Source organism: Nesoenas mayeri (genome assembly GCF_963082525.1).
Source record: "Nesoenas mayeri genome assembly, chromosome: 21".
Lineage (NCBI taxonomy): Eukaryota > Metazoa > Chordata > Aves > Columbiformes > Columbidae > Nesoenas > Nesoenas mayeri.
In genome coordinates, this window is record NC_137571.1 from 3,333,267 (window position 1) to 3,351,735 (window position 18,469).

The window sequence follows — 18,469 nt, forward strand, 5'->3', positions numbered from 1 at the left end:
CTCTTTCTGCTCTGTAGAAAACCCCCTTTCCCCTCCTGAGGCCACAGCGTTGCCACCCTGCACGCTCAGCCACCCGGGGTGGCCTTAAAAAGAATCTCCTAGAAAAATAAGTCCAATAAGCAGAGGCTGTTCTCCTGAGCACGGCTGAGGCTTTTCCCTTCCTTTTTCCACTCTTTGCCTGTGACCACAAGGCCAGAACCCGGCTCTGGTTTCTGAGCGGCGGTTCGGGCGCTCGGGTGCTGCTCTGCAGGATCCCGCTCTGCAGCAGCGGGTTGCGGCAGCTCCGCTTGGCACCGTGCGAACCCAACGCTGCCAGCGGGGCTTCGCTCCTGCAAATCAGAATAATTAGAGCAACGAGCGCGTCCTCCGAGCCGCAACACCCCCGCGGGACAGGTGGAAACTGCCCTCAGCAAGTTTTTTTGGGGGAGGGTTTTGAAGTGGCTGGTGTTTGGGGTGTGGGGCACCCCAACAGCAGGGTTTGGTCCAGGTGTCAGACAATGTCTCCGCGTTTCAGCCCAGAATATCCCCTGTGGTTTGTTTGAGGGCTGAGGGATGCAAACGAGCTCTTGCCTTAGTTTGTTTATTTGTTTAGAGCCACGATCCGTCTTTTTTTGGCCTCGTTTGGGCTCATCTGAGCAGCCTCATTTGTTTAGACGGCCCATCTGTACCAGGGCTTGAAAATAACTCTTTTTCTGGGATGTTTTCTCCTGGGCACTGAAAACCCCCATTGGAGCCATCAGCTCGGTGCCGGCTGGGGAGCTCAAAGGCTGTGGTGGCTCCTCTGTCACCAACCCGGGTACCCCAGGACCTGGTGTCAGCTCTGAGTGTTTGGGACACTTAGAAAAGCCACATGGTGGTGCCCCCCAGCACCCCTCTGGGGCAGTGGGGATGGGAGCATCATTAAGACACCTCGTTAGTCACCACTAAGGTCCCCAAAATGGCTCCTATTGACCACCCCCTGTCCTTGTGCCCCTCTAGCTTTGTTCTACGGGACCACCAAGGTGTGACATCCGCAGGTGCCATCCCGAAGTCTTTCCCATGGCTGTCGCACTGGTGGTGACACCAGGGAGGGGTTTTCTAGCCAACTTGGGTGAGTCACGGTGATGCTCAACCCATCCTTGCTGCAGAAGAAAGCTCCTTTGCTGGGGACCTCGGAAGCATCACCTGGCATTTCAAGGAAAAAATCCCCACATTGAGTCAGGGGAGAGGGGAAAAGGCTCCGATTTTCTCTTTTCTTAATAGTTTGTACATTTGATGAAAATGGCTGTGTCATTAGAAACCACAGGTTCCCCACTGTTGACATCTCCATTAATGAAGAAATCATTTCTATTTGCAGGTCAAGAGCTGTGGTTTGCAACGAGTTACGCTAATGAAGACTGTGGCGTGCCCAGCCTCATCTGGCTCCGCGCCAGCACCCGTGGAGAATTTGACCCACGCCACTGAGTGCTTTCCCCAATTAAACAGCACCGCGGCGGGCCCGGCGCTTCCCCGCTCCCTCCCGGCAGGATGGCTGGAGGGCGCAGCCGGGTTTCTTGTGACGCCCGAGACCCTCAGTGCATCCATGGCCACGTGGATGGGTGAAATGGTTTCGTGGCCGGTGGTGGGTGGGATGGTTTCGTGGCCGGTGGCTGGCAGGGAGCAGCCATCCCCATCCTGGCCTCGGTCTGTGGCGTGCCGTCAATGGAAGGAGCTCCTGGGTAGGTTGAACTAAGGAAATAGTGAAGTGACTCTGCAAAATCAGCTTTTGAAGGGTTTCCCCGGGGTTTGGCGGCTTCACTCGTCCCCCAGTGATGGAATCTGCCATGGCCCTGGCACTGCTCTTGCTGCAGCCCAGGTGGCAGAGGGCTCTGCCTGCGGGGACACCCACGCTGGCCATGGCCCCAGATGTTCCCCTACAGCTGGGCTCTATGAGTGGTTTCATTTAAACCAGCCCATCCACCCTGTGTGTGCTGGTGGCAAAAGGAGACCTCCATCCATCCTTCCATCCATCCTTCCATCCATCCTTCCATCCATCCATCCATCCAGGTAGCAATGGACGTCAGGCTCATCCTAGTGATTTTAAACCTTGATTTCAGGTTGCTGAGGACACTCCGAGTCTTTCATTTCTCCTTTGCTGCTCCAGGCGTGCTCGGAGGTGAAGCAGAGGACCTGGGACAGATCTGCCTCCATGGGGTCCAGCAGCCTTTTGTCCCCTTGTATAAGCCATGGCGTGACATTCCCCAAACCGTCGGGGACCCGCCTGGGACACAAACCAAGCCCTGGGTTTTGGGGTCTTAATATTTAAGATTAAACACCAGTTTCCCATTAATCACCAACCGTGGGGTGTCCTGCAGGGATGTACATGGGGAGGGGTATGGCTGGAGAAGTGACAGGTCCTTATGTGAGTGATGTCCCCTCTGTGCCCACAGATGCTGAGACCTGTGGGAACCCGGCTCCTCCTCGCCCCCCAGCGCCGTGTTTCCCTGGGCAGAGGATGATGCTGATGCATTTCTCCTCCTGTTGGGTGATTCGGGGCAGATCATGAGCCCCTGATGGAAAAGTTTCTTCTCATGGTGGGTCAGTGCTGGGGAAACAAGTGGGAGAAACCTGGGGAGAGGAAACGTCTTTCTGTCCGATATCAGACAAAATAGTTACGCGCTTTCCACCCCTGTTCCTTAACACAAAGGAGGAATGTGCAGTTATGTGATCACAGTTTGCTGCAGTGAATTATTTAGTCAATCTGTCCCGGAGCATGTTGTTGAGGCTAATGTTGCTTGTACTAATGTAGGAAATCATTAAAGATCAATAAAGAAATCATTAGCAGTGTGACGCCCTTACCGAACCGCCTGAGCTACAGATATACCACTTAATCCGGCCATAAAAACGGCACCATGAGCTCATTTTAATGGGTGTCAGCAAGATTGATTGGCCAGGGGCAAAGGTTATAACAGCAATTTGGGAGCAGGACCGCTAATGCACTTGTAACTCTTTGGTTCACTTTAATGCAACTTAAACAGAAAATGCCCTCGAAACCACATCGAGTCCTCTTGCGCAGACAATTTGAAAGACTTTCAATGTAATGCAAGATTTAGGAATAGAAATAGCACAATAGAGCAGATGGATTTTACTTAGTTAAAGCAAAACAAGCCATAACGCCGCTCGATAGAGACGACTCCAAGCAGCCTCTAGTGGGGCTGAAGCCACTGGGGATGCAGGGACGGGGCTCAGGTTCGGTCCCCTACTTTGTTGTCCCTTTTCTGGCTACAATGGGGCTTTTCTTGGTTTACCTGCTGCTTCAGAGGAACGTCATGGGGCCTTAAAGGCTTTTCTGCAAGTTCTGTGAGCACCCAGGAGATGCCCCAATTTTTGGTGTGCTTTCATGGCTTTTTGCCTTTCCCCCGCGGGATGACCTTGGGCAATCAGTGCCTCAGTTTCCCCATTTGTGCAAAGGGCCTGGTGACACTTTGCGATGGGTTGTTGCTGTTGAGCGGTGTCACCAGCGCCAATGAAGGGAGCTGGAGGTTCTGTAGGTGCTAACGTTCCCCTGGCACCGCGTGTTTCCTCCGCAGGGCTCCCTCCCTCTTCTCAACGCTGAAGAAACACCAAAGACTCAGGAAAAACTCTATTTATATAACGAGGCCACATCTCCCTACAATCCTGACAAAGGGCATTGGATGAAGTAGACAAATCCCAACACCGAGCAGGGGAAATTGTGGTGGTACCAGCAGCACAATAAAGCAATTAGTGGGCAGCGCTGCTGGGCTCCACCGTTAAATTCTGTGGTCACTCCCATTTAATGAAACCCCATCCCAAGGAAGACACATCAGCTGTGACCTCCTCATCCTTCACGTTGGCCACAGGCACACCACAGCGATATCGAGAGCGATCCGAGGCATTAAGGAAAATTACTTATTGTAAGAGGGCGCCTAATGAAAAAGCACAAACCAACTGACCAAACCTAGCGAGGCTGAAATAATGGGAGTGTGGTTTTGTCTTTCCTCGCTCGTCAGGTTTACATTGCTGGCGTAGGGATAGAGTCTTCTGTTAATTAGTCTTTTCATTGGAGGTTTCTTTCTCTGGGGTGAGCGGCTGCTTTGGGAGGTTTTGCCCTCGTCTGGGATGCACTGGGACGAGTTTGGAGCTGGTTTGGGTTCGTTTCCACGCTGCGACAAGTGCTTACGTGCTCTGGTTTGGTTTCCATTGGGGAAGCGTTCATTCCCTTCCTCGCCTTAAAACAGGTCGCGAAACCCCCTGTATTCTCATATATCCTCTTTTTTAACAAGAACGAAGTATCAGAGCCATGTAACAAGTAGAGCATCAATTTGCGCTTAATTCACGCAGCTAAAATTTATGGGATTATTCCCAAGCAAGAGCAAAGCTCAGCCTGCGGTCTGTCCAAATCCTAATTATTTCTTCTTAAGCTGCTCTCAAACACACTGGGACTGTCTGCGTGGCCATTGCTGCTCAGGAAGGGTCTCAGGTTTGCAAATGCCATCAGCTCACTCATAACATTCATCTATTTGTGATGGGGCAGAGAAGGCTGAATTTCCTCTAGGAACAAAAATACTCCCAATTCCATCCGAAATAAGACATTTCTTTTGGGTAAAAATCAAGCAAAACCATCACGCTGCTTCTGCCTGATCGGTGGCAACTACCACTGATGCTGCGCCGTATTTTAAAGTACTGAACGTTTAATTATAAATGGCATAATAATCCCTGGCTAATGAAGTCCAGAGCCCCGCGGATGCAGCGGCTGCAGCTCGCATTAGCTGCCGCTCGCTCCTGACGACTCAATAAAACCCTCGTTACCCGCTGCCAGCCGGGAGAGAGGTTAGATCCCTGTTTAATAAGTCATTTCTAATGAAAAGTTTCAGGCTGGTAATCAAGGAAATGCAGCGGCCGCGGTTGCAAGTGTTTATGAGATTCTCGGTGAATTATTCCTACGGTGTCGGGACTGGCTGCTCGTGCCAAAGAGATGAACTCAATGTCAAAGATGAAGCTGTTTTCAAAGCAGTGTATTTCACAACGGCAACACGTTACAATCCCACTAAACTTTACAAATGAGTTATCAAGTTTTAGTAACCTTTTTATAAATTCTCTCCGTTCCCTTATTCACGGGCGGTTTGTGGTTGCAGAGATACAGCGATTTCAAATTGGGTCCATCTTTTGAATCGCGCTGTATTTTTATTTCTTTTGTGATTATTTTGTTTTCCTTTTTGCTTTTTCCTGCAGAGCCAGCGCTGCTTTGGGGCCTTTTCCTGCCTCTCTGTGTCTAGACTAGTCCAACACTTGCAGCCTTAGGGCTCCGTGACAGTCACAAGGGCCACCCCAAATGTCACAGGGGTCCAGTGTTGCATCCACCCAGCTGACAAGGCCAAAGCAGCGAGCGGTGTCCCCGTCTGCACCACCACGCGCTGGGGAAGGGAGAAGCAAAGTGCTAAAAGACGGTAATTCAGCATAAAATCCTCGCTAGAAAGGGAAAAAAATCCCCAGCGGGGTTTTGCAAAACTAGCTCTTTCTTGCAGCCCCAGAGAGCTGCAGGTGGGGGGGCCCCTGGCAGCCACATCTCCTTCCCTCCCACGGTCCCCCCGCAGCAGCATCCTCTCCCACGCAGTCATTTTGGGGGCTGCAAACCGCCCCCCCCGGGGCCATCGGTCAGCGGCGACTTCCCCAGCGCGGTGCAGAACTTCTGCTTGGGGGTGCGTGAACCGCGGCCCCCCCGGCGCCGGAAGCTTCTGCGTGTTGTGTCTGCTGCACCGCTGGGAAAATCAAAAACAAGAGGCGATTTCATGATTTCATGCAGCAGTTCTGTCTGCTGGGGGGGGGCGGGATGCCCTCGTGTGCTTCCTCCCGGCTTGGGGACAGCGGGTGACAGAGTGGGGGGTGCTTTGGGGGGTGCTCAACCCTGGGGTCCTGTGTGCACCCCCCAGAGCGCTCCCCCCTCTCTGTGGTCCCCAGAGCAAAACCCTCAGTGGTTTTGGGGCAGAAATGGTGCAAAGCCAGATCCCCACTGCTCTGGGTGTCCAGCACCGGTGTCACCCCAGAGGGACACCCCGAGCAAGGGCTGGGGTGTCCCACAGCCTGTCTCCATTGCAGGGACCGTGTTTGCAGCTGGGGGGGTGCATCGCATTTTGGGGTGAGCCCCTGGCTGGCCCCTGGTGTCACATCAGTTATCTGTGTCACAGATGCGGTGACTCTTGGCCCGTGTCTTTGTGTCACCGCAGGGTTCCTCCGAAGTTCAGCAGCGTCTGCGGCCGCCGGGTTTCGAATCCTTCCGAGCGTCACAGAGCCAGAGCCACATCCCCGTCCCTGCGCGCCACCCGTCCTCACACCTCGCCCTGACGCTGTCCCCAATGTCCCCAACGTCCCCCATGTCCCCCCATGGCACCCTGGGGCGATTCGGCTGCCTGTGCCAAGGGGGATGTGCAGCTCAAACCCCGAGGGGTTTGGATCCCCCTTTATCCTGATGGGGTGACCTGGGGGGGAAGTAGCTTCAACGCTATAAGTTGTTACATTTTAACTCAAAACCTTAGAAAAATCGGTGCCTGAAATGAAGCATTTCCCCCCAAGCCCAACACAAACCTTGCTGTATATTTTTTCCCCTCCTTTCTGATCTTCTTTTTCAGGTTTGGACTAGGAATATTTTCCCCTGCGTTTCTCAACATTGCTCAAGAACTGGGACAAACTGTATTTTGGGGGGAGTCTGGCACCCAGAGCAGCCGTGGAAAAGCCAGTTTGCTGCCCTGGTTTGATGCTGGAGTCACCCGTCACCCATCGCCCGTTGAGGCCACGTGTGCCCTGTCCCCTGGTACCTCCTGAACATGAATGGAATGTGGCTTTGTGGTTTAGTTTTAGGGCTTTTTTCCCCGCTCAGATTGAGTCACCTGCAGAGCCCTTTCCAAAGTGATTCAGAGCAAATTACAAGAATTCGAAACTTCAATCTCAGAGCGGTTTCGTTTAAGGAGGAGACTCAGAGGTGTGAGCCCCCCCGGCCCTGCCTGTGTCCCCGTGTGTGACAGCAGCATCCGCTGAAGCCTCCGTGTTGTCACCAGGATGAGCCGCCCAACAACTCCCCCGCTCGAAGCACCCGCTTGGTTCCGGAGCTCGAAGGATCTCACGTTGCTCATCGATAGTGTCAAAAGCGCCAAAAATGGGTAGTTTTCCCTCCAGAAAAATGCCGCTTCAACAGCTTGAGCCGCTCTATATAAAGATGCTGCTAACCCGTGATGGACTGGGAACATGTGTTGGGCTGTGCCTCAGTTTCCCTTATTGCTACAACCCCTCGAGGCCAGAGGAGCCCTCAGTGTCTCACTTTCCCACCCCTTGTGATACAATTGGGGTTTCTTTCTTTTATTGTTTTCTTTTTCTGAGGCAGGGGGCAGTTTACTTGTTGGAGGAGGAAAAACAACCAAAAAGCCCCTCTTTGAAGCTTCCTCCTCTTAAAAGCCCTGACCTCGATCTCCTATGTGGGAGATAATTGTGCAGCGGGTCCTCGGAGGCAGCGACACTAATTGCCGCTGCTGGGGGCTGGGGTTGGTCTTTTTGGTTGCTTTTCATTTCCCCCCATCTCTCTCTTGCTCTGACTGTGACTCACCCGGCGGCAGCGAAGACACAAGTCCCTCCGCTTCGAGAAACCGCACGTCTGAAGAAGTTTCCCACGGTCTGCTCTTTAAATAGCAGCCGCGAGCCGCCGCTGGACCACACCGGTGCTCGAGCATCGCTTCCCCCATCCCCTTCCTCTCCCGCACGCCTTCCCCTTTCCCCCCATCGCCCCCAAAACACCCCACGGGGGGATTTTTCACCCCAAAACCATCAGGGGTGCCCTGAAGCCCCCGCTGGTGACTGTGTGGTGCTGCCCGGTGGTTTTGGTAGCCAAGCGCCAGCCAAATCCTGCCTGCGTCCCTGTCACCTGCCACCGCCTTCGTGACAAGTGGCTTCCGCCCCGGGCTTGTGACGCCACTGAGCTTTAGCTCAAAGAAATAAAGGGTTTTTTTTAAAAAAAAAGGCAAGAAAAAGAAGCGGTGAGAAAGGAAAGAGCGTGCCAGGGGCCTCTCCGCACCTCTTTCCAGTAAGTGAGAGCGGCGAGCGCAGGGGGGGCGCCGGGCCCTTCTGAGAAGCCGGGGGTGCTGGGGGGGCAACGGGGGCTGGAGGGTTTCTGTGAAAGCAGCCGGTGGTGGGGAAATCAGGACGGGGGGGACGTGGCCCCTCCTGCACACAGTCCTGCCCCCCCATGGGTGCTGCTTCGTGTGAAACCATTTGGAAAGGTAAAAGAGTGGGTGCTGGGGACCACCAGTCACCGCAGTGTGGATTTGAAACCTCTCTCAGCGCTGAGCCTGTGAAGGGTCTGGGTGTGTTATCACAGCAGGACAAGGGGTGATGGTTTAAACTAAAGGAGGGAGATTCAGGCTGGACATGAGGAAGGAATTGTTGCCCTGAGGGTGGTGAGAGCCTGGCCCAGGTTGGCCAGAGAGGTGGTGGATGAACCATCCCTGGATACATCCCAGGTCAGGCTGGACGGGGTCTGAGCAACCTGAGCTGGTGAAGATGTCCCTGTCATGGCAGGGGGGGCACCGAGTGACCTTTGAAGGTCCCTTCAACCCAAACTGTGCTATTATTCTATCTCACCGGGCTGGGATCAGCCCTTCCATTTGTCCACCCTCTTCTGCACTGTCAGTGCGGGATTAAGTACAGATTTGCTTCAGATGTGATCAAGAGAACCAGCTGCCTATGAGAGGAAAAAAAGGGACGAGAAAAGGAAAAAAGCAAGAAACGGAGGCAATGTTGTTTTGTTTAGCAGGAGGCGTGTTGCATGAATGGGAACAGAACACCGCGGGTTGAATCCTTTTAAATTCATCCCTGGTCTTTAAGCCATTAGCTCTTCTGGTTTGAATCTCTTCTCTCTGGAGGAAAGCAAGTAACTCGGTAGTAATCCTAATAAAGATTTTTGTCTCTGAAATAAAGCATAGTACTTGCAATATGGACGGCAGGAGAGAATCGGTGACCAGCTGGTAATAAATTATGTGTCTTATTGGCATCACAGTAGCTTTTACTCCCACTCGGGAGGGATCAAGGTTCTTTCTCCCACCCGGCAGAGCCAGTCGCTGCCTTGGGGGGTCGTGTTGGGATTTCGGAGCCGATCGTGGTCAAACCCTCGTGGGACCCAGGGCTTTGACCCCATCCCGGTCCCCATCCAACGTTGCTTCCAGGGCTGCTCTCTGCAGGCTTGATTTGAAGAGGATCTTGTTTCTGAGAGCAGATGCCCAAGGTCATGGCTGGACCAGGTCTCAGACCCCAGTTTCTCGAATCCCAACCCACTGCTTTAATAAAAGTTCACCCCGCTTTGCCGTGCTGCTGGTACCTTTGAAGCCAGACAGGGGAAAACCTCCAAGAACCCAGGTTTAACCTAAAAGCTGAGCCCATCTCACCCTGCTGGCTCTTTGCATCAACCACAGCTCTGCTTTTCTCCCTGAGTTAGCGGGGCTGAGCTTTGTTCTGGAAGGCAAAATAACAGCGATATCTGGCTGACAGCACCTTGGATGAGCCAAACCCTTCTTTTGCAAGTATCACAGTATGTTTGGGATTGGAAGGGCCCTGGAAAGCTCATCCAGTGCAATCCCCCCATGGAGCAGGAACACCCAGATGAGGTTACACAGGAAGGTGTCCAGGCGGGTTGGAATGTCTGCACAGAAGGAGACTCCACAACCCCCCTGGGCAGCCTGGGCCAGGCTCTGCCACCCTCACCCCAACAAGTTTCTGCTCATCTTTCAGTGGAACCTCTTGTGTTCCAGCTTGATCCCATTACTCCTTGTCCTATCATTGTTTGCTACCAAGAAGAGCCTGGCTCTATCCTCGTGGCACTCACTCTTTATATATTTATAAATATTAATAAGGTCACCCCTCAGTCTCCTCTTGTCCAGCTCCAGAGCCCCAGCTCCCTCAGCCTTTCCTCACACGGGAGATGCTCCACTCCCTTCAGCATCTTTGTTGCCCTACGCTGGACTCTCTCCAGCAGTTCCCTGTCCTACTGGAACGAGTAGGATCCAAAATGATCATCAGAGCCTTAAAAGAGAAACCCTGGGCCAAATTTAAGGTGATGTCAAATCCATTGCGTTGGGTACCTCTGGGAGCTACAAACCCTCTTTGAGGCCAACGTTCTCCCCGCTATGCCGTACTGGTACACGTGGCCTGCCTGGATCTGGGGTGCAAAACCACCTTGAATATGATGTTTGTTGAAGTGAGGAGCAAGAATCTGACTTTTCCAACACCTTCCCACCCAAGGAGCGTCTTCCCATGGCCAACATCTTGGATATTTCTGCTCCCAGGTTGTTCCCATCACAAAAAGATTGCTCAGGAGCATCTTTTTAGCTGAAAACTGGAGTGGGCTCGTGCAGGCACGTGGAGTAAGGAGAGATTTCCCCCAGCACTTGCAGGGAGAGAGCTCTGCTTTAAAAAGAACAAATTTCAGAAGTCGTTCTGTAGGAAATAAGAGAACAAGAAGTATCTAGAGCAACGGGCTTCATGGTATTTTTCAATCACTGGAGCAGCAGGCAATGCACTTTCTTAAACAGACCAACAAAAACCAGTTTGAAAACAGAGGTGAAACTTTTTACTTAAAAGTGAAAGAAATAGGGGGGACAAATGAGGTTTTTGTGGAAAAAAAAACAAATCTCAGACAAACGACAACCTGTGCTCTTTTTTTTTGTTTTTTACAGGAGCTATTTTCAGCTGAAAGTGAAAAATATGTGCATCCTTTTTATGAAGACATCTTCATTGTGGAACACTCTAGAAATGCCGGGTAATAATTCCAATTGGATCACTTATAAATTCTGTGGAAATTCAAATATATACACATATACACTATAAGAAGGGCCTGGGTGACCCCTCAAGGTCTCCTTTCTGCAGCTCCATGACTATATTAACGTGCTGCTATTTTCTAATTTTTGTGACTGTACATCAAAAAATTTCCCAGTACATCTTGGCCCTTTGATTTGATTGTGGATTTAAAAACTGGAAAGAACGATGAGTCTGGTGGATCAGATCCTTAAAGCATCACAGAATCCCAGAGTGTCAGGGGTTGAAGGGCCCTGGAAAGCTCATCCAGTGCAATCCCCCCATGGAGCAGGAACACCCAGATGAGGTTACACAGGAAGGTGTCCAGGCGGGTTGGAATGTCTGCACAGAAGGAGACTCCACAACCCCCCTGGGCAGCCTGGGCCAGGCTCTGACACCCTCACCCCAACAAGTTGCTTCTCATATTCAAGTGGAACCTCCTGTGTTCCAGTTTGCACCCATTGCCCCTTGTCCTATCACTGGTTGTCACCAGCAGAGCCTGGCTCCATCCTCCTGACACTCCCCGTTTCCATCTTGATCCCCAGCAATGAGTCCCCCCTCAGTGTCCTCTTGTCCAGCTCCAGAGCCCCAGCTCCCTCAGCCTTTCCTCACACGGGAGATGCTCCACTCCCTGCAGCATCTTGGTGGCTGCGCTGGACTCTCTCCAGCAGATCCCTGTCCTGCTGGAACTGAGGGGCCACAGCTGGACACAAGATTCCAGGTGTGGTCTCCCCAGGGCAGAGCAGAGGGGCAGGAGAACCTCTCTCGACCACAGAGGGCACTGGGATGAACATATAGACATAAAATTTCCTTTTCTCTGAAGTCTAGACTAATTATTTTGGTATTTTGCATCAATTCTCTACAAGCAGCACGGGGCACGAGGAGAACGTCCATCACCTGTGGATGGATGCTCGGTCCTCACTGTGTCATCCCCACAGCTCTACCGAGCATCTCCGTGGGTGGCGACGTCTCCGCGTCTTGGTTTGCTTTTCCCTCCCTTTTTTTTGGTTCCTTCAAGGTGGAAAATGCCTCCGAATCCACCTCTGCCCACAGGCTGTGGGGATAATACTCATTTTTCTAACCACTTCAAAAGCGCCCCAATAACGAGCTGCAGCCCATGCTGCTCTTGCCGAGAGGAGCAGCGACCGGCCGCGAAATGCAAACCCGGCGTGTACCACCGAGGTCCTGCATGGGGGGCACAGATGGGATCCTCATCCTTCATCTTCATCTCTGCCCCCAAAAATGCCAAGCCAGCCTCCCCACCTGCTCACAGGTGCCCCTTGAAATGTCAATTATTGCTTCTGTTTAATAAGTTAAATCCAACCCTGTCTCCTGGGAAGGGAAACAAGGAAGATGGAGGGTGATGGCATTTCCCCCAAGCTCTCTAGATGTTGTTTTTTTCCTTATTAATGTCAAATCTTGCAAAATGCACTCTTAAAAAGCCTGGAGCCTCCTGCATAGGATCTGCTGCAGGACCCTTGGCTCTTGGTGAGACTGAGCACGGTGGGACAAGGACCTCAAGATGCTCCTGGTCTCCTCTGTGCTGGTGAACCAGGATTGAACTCTGCTGTGGTCATCCCTGGTGGGAGATGTGTCAAGGGAGAACCCACCAGTAACCGGCTGGGCTTCCTTGGCTGCCGCAGGAAACTCTTCTCGGAGAACGTATGTTCCGAGACCACAGACCAGACACAAAAATTTGTGCTCTTTGCCATAAATTGTTGTTTGTTTTTTGCGTCGCTGTTTGCGAGAGCGGCAGTGAAAACGGGCAGGCGATCGCTGTGTGAGCCCCCGAGGATTTCGGGATGCGCAGATGTATTTAAACCCCAAAAGGAAAGAGAATTTCCTCATGGGCTGTGGATGAGTTGAGGTTTGGAGGATTTTTAGGCTTTCTCTCCCTCTGCGGGGCTGGATGTGAAGTGGCTCTGGCTCAGTGGGGACCTGCTGGCCCCACCACTTTTTGCTCATCCTGCTTGGAAATGCAACAAACCCCCTTAGCGCTTCATTAATTTCTATCTTCTTCTTACCCCACTCATCCCAGGGATGTGACCTCTGTGGACAACCCCACTGCAGAGTCGCTCCCCCTGTACCGGACCATCGGCTCCATCACACCCGCTCTGATGGCTCCAGCACCGCCAGCAGCTCGGCTCCAATGCCCTGGACCACCGTGGCAGCACCCATGGCTCTCAGACTATGGTGCTTTCCCTTGCACCCCCTGGGAGGAATCTCAAGGGAAACAAGGCAGCTGTGATGGAGAGATCTCGTGGTCTGTCCTTGCTCGGGGTCAGATCGGGGTTACAACGCCAGCATTGTGCCGCTGGCCACACACAGCTGCCCACGCGGCTTGGTGCAGCCGGATGCGGAGCACCGGCCACGGGCATGCCCCGAGCACCCTGGCGCCGGCGAGGAAGGGTCAGCGTGAAGCTCGGACACAACCTTGACTTGTTCCCAGGTCATGAAAGTTTTGACGGAGCCCATCACATGCCTCCTTTCCCCAGGGCTGGGTGCTGCGATTGGCGGTGGAGCTGGGATGTACAAGTCGTGCCCTGGGCACTGGCGTCAGCCCAGGGTGTTGGAGAGGGTCACCAGCAGAGGGTCACCAGCAGAGGGTCACCACCCTCGGTTTTGGGACAGCTGGGTGAGATGCTGGCAGCTGGGTTGGCTAAAATACTGCATGCCAAAATTATATAGGGCACAACTGATCTGTTTTCAGTCATCTCCCCATTGCCCTGTGCCTCAGTTTCCCATCTATGAAGCGAAAGCCCAATCCCACCTCCTTGCCTTGTCCCCCAGGTCCCTCCACCACTCCTCATCAGACTCATAAGGGAAGCAGCAATTTTCCCTACAAAGCAGACCCGTGGATCCTAAAGCCTTTATTTCTTCATTTCCCTGGCGTCTGGGTACCAGTGCTCGGGTTGTATGGGCTGTATGTGTGCATGTGTGTGTGCATATGGCGCTGACGAACCCCATCCCTGCACCTTGACGAAATGATTTTGGTCGTTCTGTTCCCGGAGGTGACAGCTGGTGCTGTGGGGTGAGGTGGGAGCCGGCACCAGGGCGGTTTTGGCTGAGCTGTGGGGGAAGCGGCTGAGCTCGAAGCCCCTTTGCCACGGTAGAGCATACGGTGGCAGGGACTGATGCGACTTTCTTAGAAATAAGTCTTTGCTGGGGGTAAAACGGGTGGGTTTGCTAAACCAGCAGTGCCTGGGTGGTTCTGCGGCTCGCAGGCAGCGGGTGCAGGTGCAGGTTGCTGTACCTGTGCTTTGTTTGGGAGCTGCAGCAGACGCCCTGAGGCTGGGGCTGTGTTTGCAACAGCGGCAGGAGGAGAAATGTTGTGATAAAGGTTGATTTTGTGGATCCCACGGGGATGGTGACCAGGACCAGACACCCTGGCTGTGTCCAAGGAGCTCAAGACCACGTTCCTGGGGGGGGTTCAGCTGTGATTTAGGGAAGATGGGGTAAAAAGGCCCCGTCCATAGCCTCCCCCAATTAGTGCTGATGAAGCATGCTTGGTCAGCATGTGAATCAGTGCAGCTGAATCAGAGCTCCCATCTGGTGCCTAAAGGTGTGAGGAGTGGGAAGACACCTCAAAGGACCTTCCTCTCCTCTTCATCCTCCTTTTTCTCCCCATCCACCCTAGCAGGACCTAAGCCAGGAAGGGGCTGAGACCCTCATACCTTTCCTGTGGGGAAGGAGCCATTAAATCCCAAAAAAAAGAGCCTGAAAAACCCAGAATATTGCCCAAGAAGTGGGTGGGGATGGCAAGTGGGATGCTGCTGGGGTGAGCCCCCCACCTCCCTCTGACCACAGTGGGGACCAGGGGACCATGTCCCCCTGTTGCTGGGATGAGTGTTGCTTTTCTCTTTCCTTTTGTGCCACCTCTGTCCCCCCCACCACTCTGAAACCCCCATTTTCCTCTCCACTCTGCTCAAAAGCAGCAAAGAAGCAGTTTTCAGCCACAGTAAATAGGATCAACTCTCTCTTCTTTTTCTTTTTAACCCCAAGAATGCTGCAGGAATCTGTGATGTCTTGGCTGATAACATCTCAGTACACCCGACCGCTGACATCCATCAGATGAAAAACCTCAATGAAAAATGACAGTGGCGAGTAGCAGGGCCTGACCAACACCAACCCCCCTAAATGCCTCAATACCCCAATAGCCAATATCTTCTGCCTTGGGTCCTATTTGCCTGTGGGTTTTGCTTGCTCAGGGTTAGTTTGCATTTGTTTTACTCCATCAGAGAGCTCCCGGTGCTTTTTTTCTTATGAGAAGGAAAAAGAGGGAAAGAAAAAGACAAATATCATCTTGTGTTTCAATTCGACATTTCTTCCCATTTAGGGAAAATTAATCTCTGAGGGTGATAATGGCAGATTTTCTATGAGAAAACCCAGCAGCCCCAGGCAAGGCAAATTCTGATGGCGTGAGCACCCGTTGGGTGCTGGTGTCCCTGTGGTCCAGCATCTGGTCCAGAACCCGTTTCTGGGTTCTCCCAGAAATTTGCTGTAGCTGTATTACTGGATCAGCTTTATTTACTAATATATATACATACATATATATATATATACAAAAATTATCTGCTGTTATTTGGACAAAGCAGGACATCAGCCATCCCACTGCCTTCCTCTTCTTCCTCCTCCTCCCCAGCCCTTTCCACCTTCCCCGGTTCCCCCTCCGCAGCCAGCGCTGTTTATTCTGCCGCATGTGCTTCAGATTTTTGCTTAATACTAATTCACATAAAATCCCTGTGAAGAAGAACCACCCATCTACACATATGGAAACAGTCTCGGCACGCAGTCCCCGTACCCAGCTGGGAGCCGGGAAGCCGTGTACAGCTCAGAATTAGGCTCCAGACAAGTGGTGAATGTGGGAGAAAAGGCAGTTAAAAGGAGAAAACCACGGCGTGTAAATGGGTTTATTACTTCAGTCACCCAATTAGGAATCTACGGGCTCTCTTCTTCGTTTCTTCTAAGGCAACAATATAATTAATTAAAGAGAAATGTCTCCTCCGCTCCCGTCTGTCACTCAGCCACGAGTCCATGAGAGCGCCCTATGAACCACCAACTAAAAACCCTAAAATTAAACTATTTTTACAAAATATAAAGGCGGGGGGAAGGGGAACTCAACCATAACCCCATCACCCCGAAGCCACAGCGATATCGCCGGCCCGTTGACGCCACGAATCAGGTGACGCCGCTCTGCGCCCAGCAGATGCCGAACCGGCGGCTCCGCTGTGCCGACCACAGAACCACCAGCCAGCCGAGCTACCTGCACCGCCGGTGGGGTTTTCCTCTTCCTACCCCTCTCTGCCACCGCTCCCATCCCTCCTCTTCCTCCCCTGCACCAGCTCTGCCGGGATACGGGGCGATGGCTTCCAACAGCATCTTCGACTCCTTCGCCACCTACTCCTCCGCTTTACTGCGCGGTGAGTACAGACCGGGCTGTTTCGTTCCGTGGCGACAGGAAATGTCATCGGGCTTTGTATTTATTTTATTTATATTTCCTTGCAAAGAAGCAAACAGGTTCTAACGCGGCTTTGCTGGCACCTCACCGGGGTTTTGTCCAGGTTTGGTGGGTGGTTTGCTCTCAGTCTATTCCTGTTCTGCACAATTGCAGCACTGGGAAGGGTCGGGGCTGAGCGGTGCTGGGACCCATTTGGAGTGTTTGTCTGAGTCGTGTGCAGCCCAAGGTGCCTCACGGCGGGAGCAAAATTCTGCAGAAATGTGAATTGCTTCTAAAAAGAAACAGGTTTGCAAGCGGAGAAGAGCGGCGGGAGATTAACATTGCATTCAAGCTTAGTATTTTAAGCATTTAGTTATATATAATACTCTAAATATGAAAACACACAGCAACTGTGTACAGTGCCTTGCTAAATATGTAACTTCATTACCTGCATCACCGTGTCTCCTTGGCTTTGAGTCTTCTGAGAGGCAGCAGAAGTAGCCAGGGATAGGGATGGAGATGGGATGGGGTTCAATCCAGAGCAGCTTCCCCATCCCATCATGGACAAACTGTGCCAAAGCACAGGGAAAGCAGGCAAAATATCTTAATGCCCTCCGCTCGGAGATGGTGGCATTATAAATGTGTCCTTTGTACTCCGCACAGCTAATTAAAGGCAGTCCTATGGCAAGGAAATAAGAGAAGTTTATAAAAAACATTCACATGGTTCTTTTTAATCTATACTTTGCCCTCCGCAAGCCAGATGAAGAAATGCTGGGGTTTAACTGGGCCTGCTCGTTTAAAAATACAAAGAGAGCGAGCAGCAGAAATATCACGTCTTGTATGCAATTTCCATACAAATAGGAACTCATAAAAGCAATAAATATCTTTGTTTCAGACATAATTTTGTCTTAAATGGGGGGAGAATTAAATGATTGCACCAAGGATGGAGTGTGGCCAAATGGTGAAACATTTGGTTAGTATTAGGACAAGAAATCCTTGTTTTCTTTAAGGAGCGCAGTGTGTCTTCTCCTGCCCAGTTAGATTTGGGTGAGTGCTGCAAAACATCCACGAACGTTCGTTTAAATTCCTCACGGCTTTGGGGGATTCAACCACATTCATGGGTTTTGTTTGCTTTTCTGGGCATATCCATGAAAATGGGTGTTTGTTTGCACAAATATTTAAGGAATGAAAGGAAAAATCCCAAAGGTATTCACCAGTTAGCTTGGAAACGTTGGGGTTTTTCGGATGGAAAAGGGATTTTTTGGCTTTTCAACGGGCGGGTGAAGACGTCCCACGTGAGAGATCAGCACCAATTGCGTATCGCTCGCACCAGATTCATATATCGGTAAAATATCTGGCGGGGACTGAAGTACATTTGCTTCCACTCAATGGTTTTGGGGTTAGAAACCCCATTTTTGGGCTGCCTTCACGCCTCCTCCCTTCTCTTGGAGACCAGGTGTAAGATAAACTGGGCTGAACTGGGAGGACGCTCCCCAGCAGCTGAACCCCATGGTCAGTGTCAGCCCAAACTCCCCGTGCGGCACATGGGACGTGACCGACCCGTGGCCATGGGGCTGCCAAACAGTCTTATATCCTTCTTTTGTGCAAGGAGAAAAATAACGGTGTGTTTTTGTGCTCCATCCATGGCTCAGCTCCCGGGTCCGGCCATGCCATCCCAGACCTCTGGAGCTTCCATCCTGGTGGTAGCCGGTTGCCTTTAAGTCATCAAACCACAAACGTCACATCTGTGAGTCAGTTCTTTGTTACTGATGTCTACTGGGACGGGGATGCCTCAGCCATGGGGGCTGGTTTCTCGACAGCCACCACTGTGTTTTCCATGGAAACCTCTAAGGATGCTCCATGGGGTGCGATGCTCCGTTGGGTGCGATGTAGCTCGAATGCTCTCGGTCCTCTTGGCTGAGCATTGGGAGTCATTTTTGCCCCAAGCTGAGCCCTTGCTGGTGGCACATCCTGGCTCCTCTGCTTGGGGTGTCCGTGCTGGGCTCGTTCGTCCCTTCCCAGCTCAGGCTGCTGATGTTTGACGTTTTTTCCTTGGTTTTTGTAGATCTAAAAGTACATGGGAACAGCCCATAAACCATCACTGTCTGTCCACACTCCCCAGTGAAAACAAAAAAGCGTTAATGCACTTATTTTGCCTCTTTCTCCATCATGTTGGTGTCCTCATAGGCAGCTGCCCTCACCCCATAGCTTCATACCCCTGCA

The 18,469-nt window shown here is 52.0% G+C and overlaps 2 protein-coding genes across 3 annotated transcripts in view; one reads left to right on the forward strand and one right to left on the reverse strand.

The window, feature by feature from the left end:
* Positions 1 to 392: 392 nt before the first annotated feature.
* SRRM1 (serine and arginine repetitive matrix 1) overlaps positions 393 to 18,469 on the reverse strand; it is a 156,610-nt gene continuing 138,533 nt past the window's right edge. The window contains exon 18 of one of the 2 annotated variants that reach the window (XM_080357387.1): positions 393 to 405. The gene's annotated coding sequence lies outside the window, so the exon portion shown is untranslated. The remainder of the gene's footprint in view (positions 406 to 18,469) is intronic. The other variant, XM_080357388.1, reaches the window with a different exon arrangement.
* Positions 16,172 to 18,469, forward strand: part of RUNX3 (RUNX family transcription factor 3) — a gene marked incomplete at both ends in the record, with an annotated part of 51,093 nt that continues 48,795 nt past the window's right edge. The window contains one exon of the mRNA XM_080357552.1: positions 16,172 to 16,229. Coding sequence (XP_080213678.1) covers positions 16,172 to 16,229 — 58 coding nt within the window. The remainder of the gene's footprint in view (positions 16,230 to 18,469) is intronic.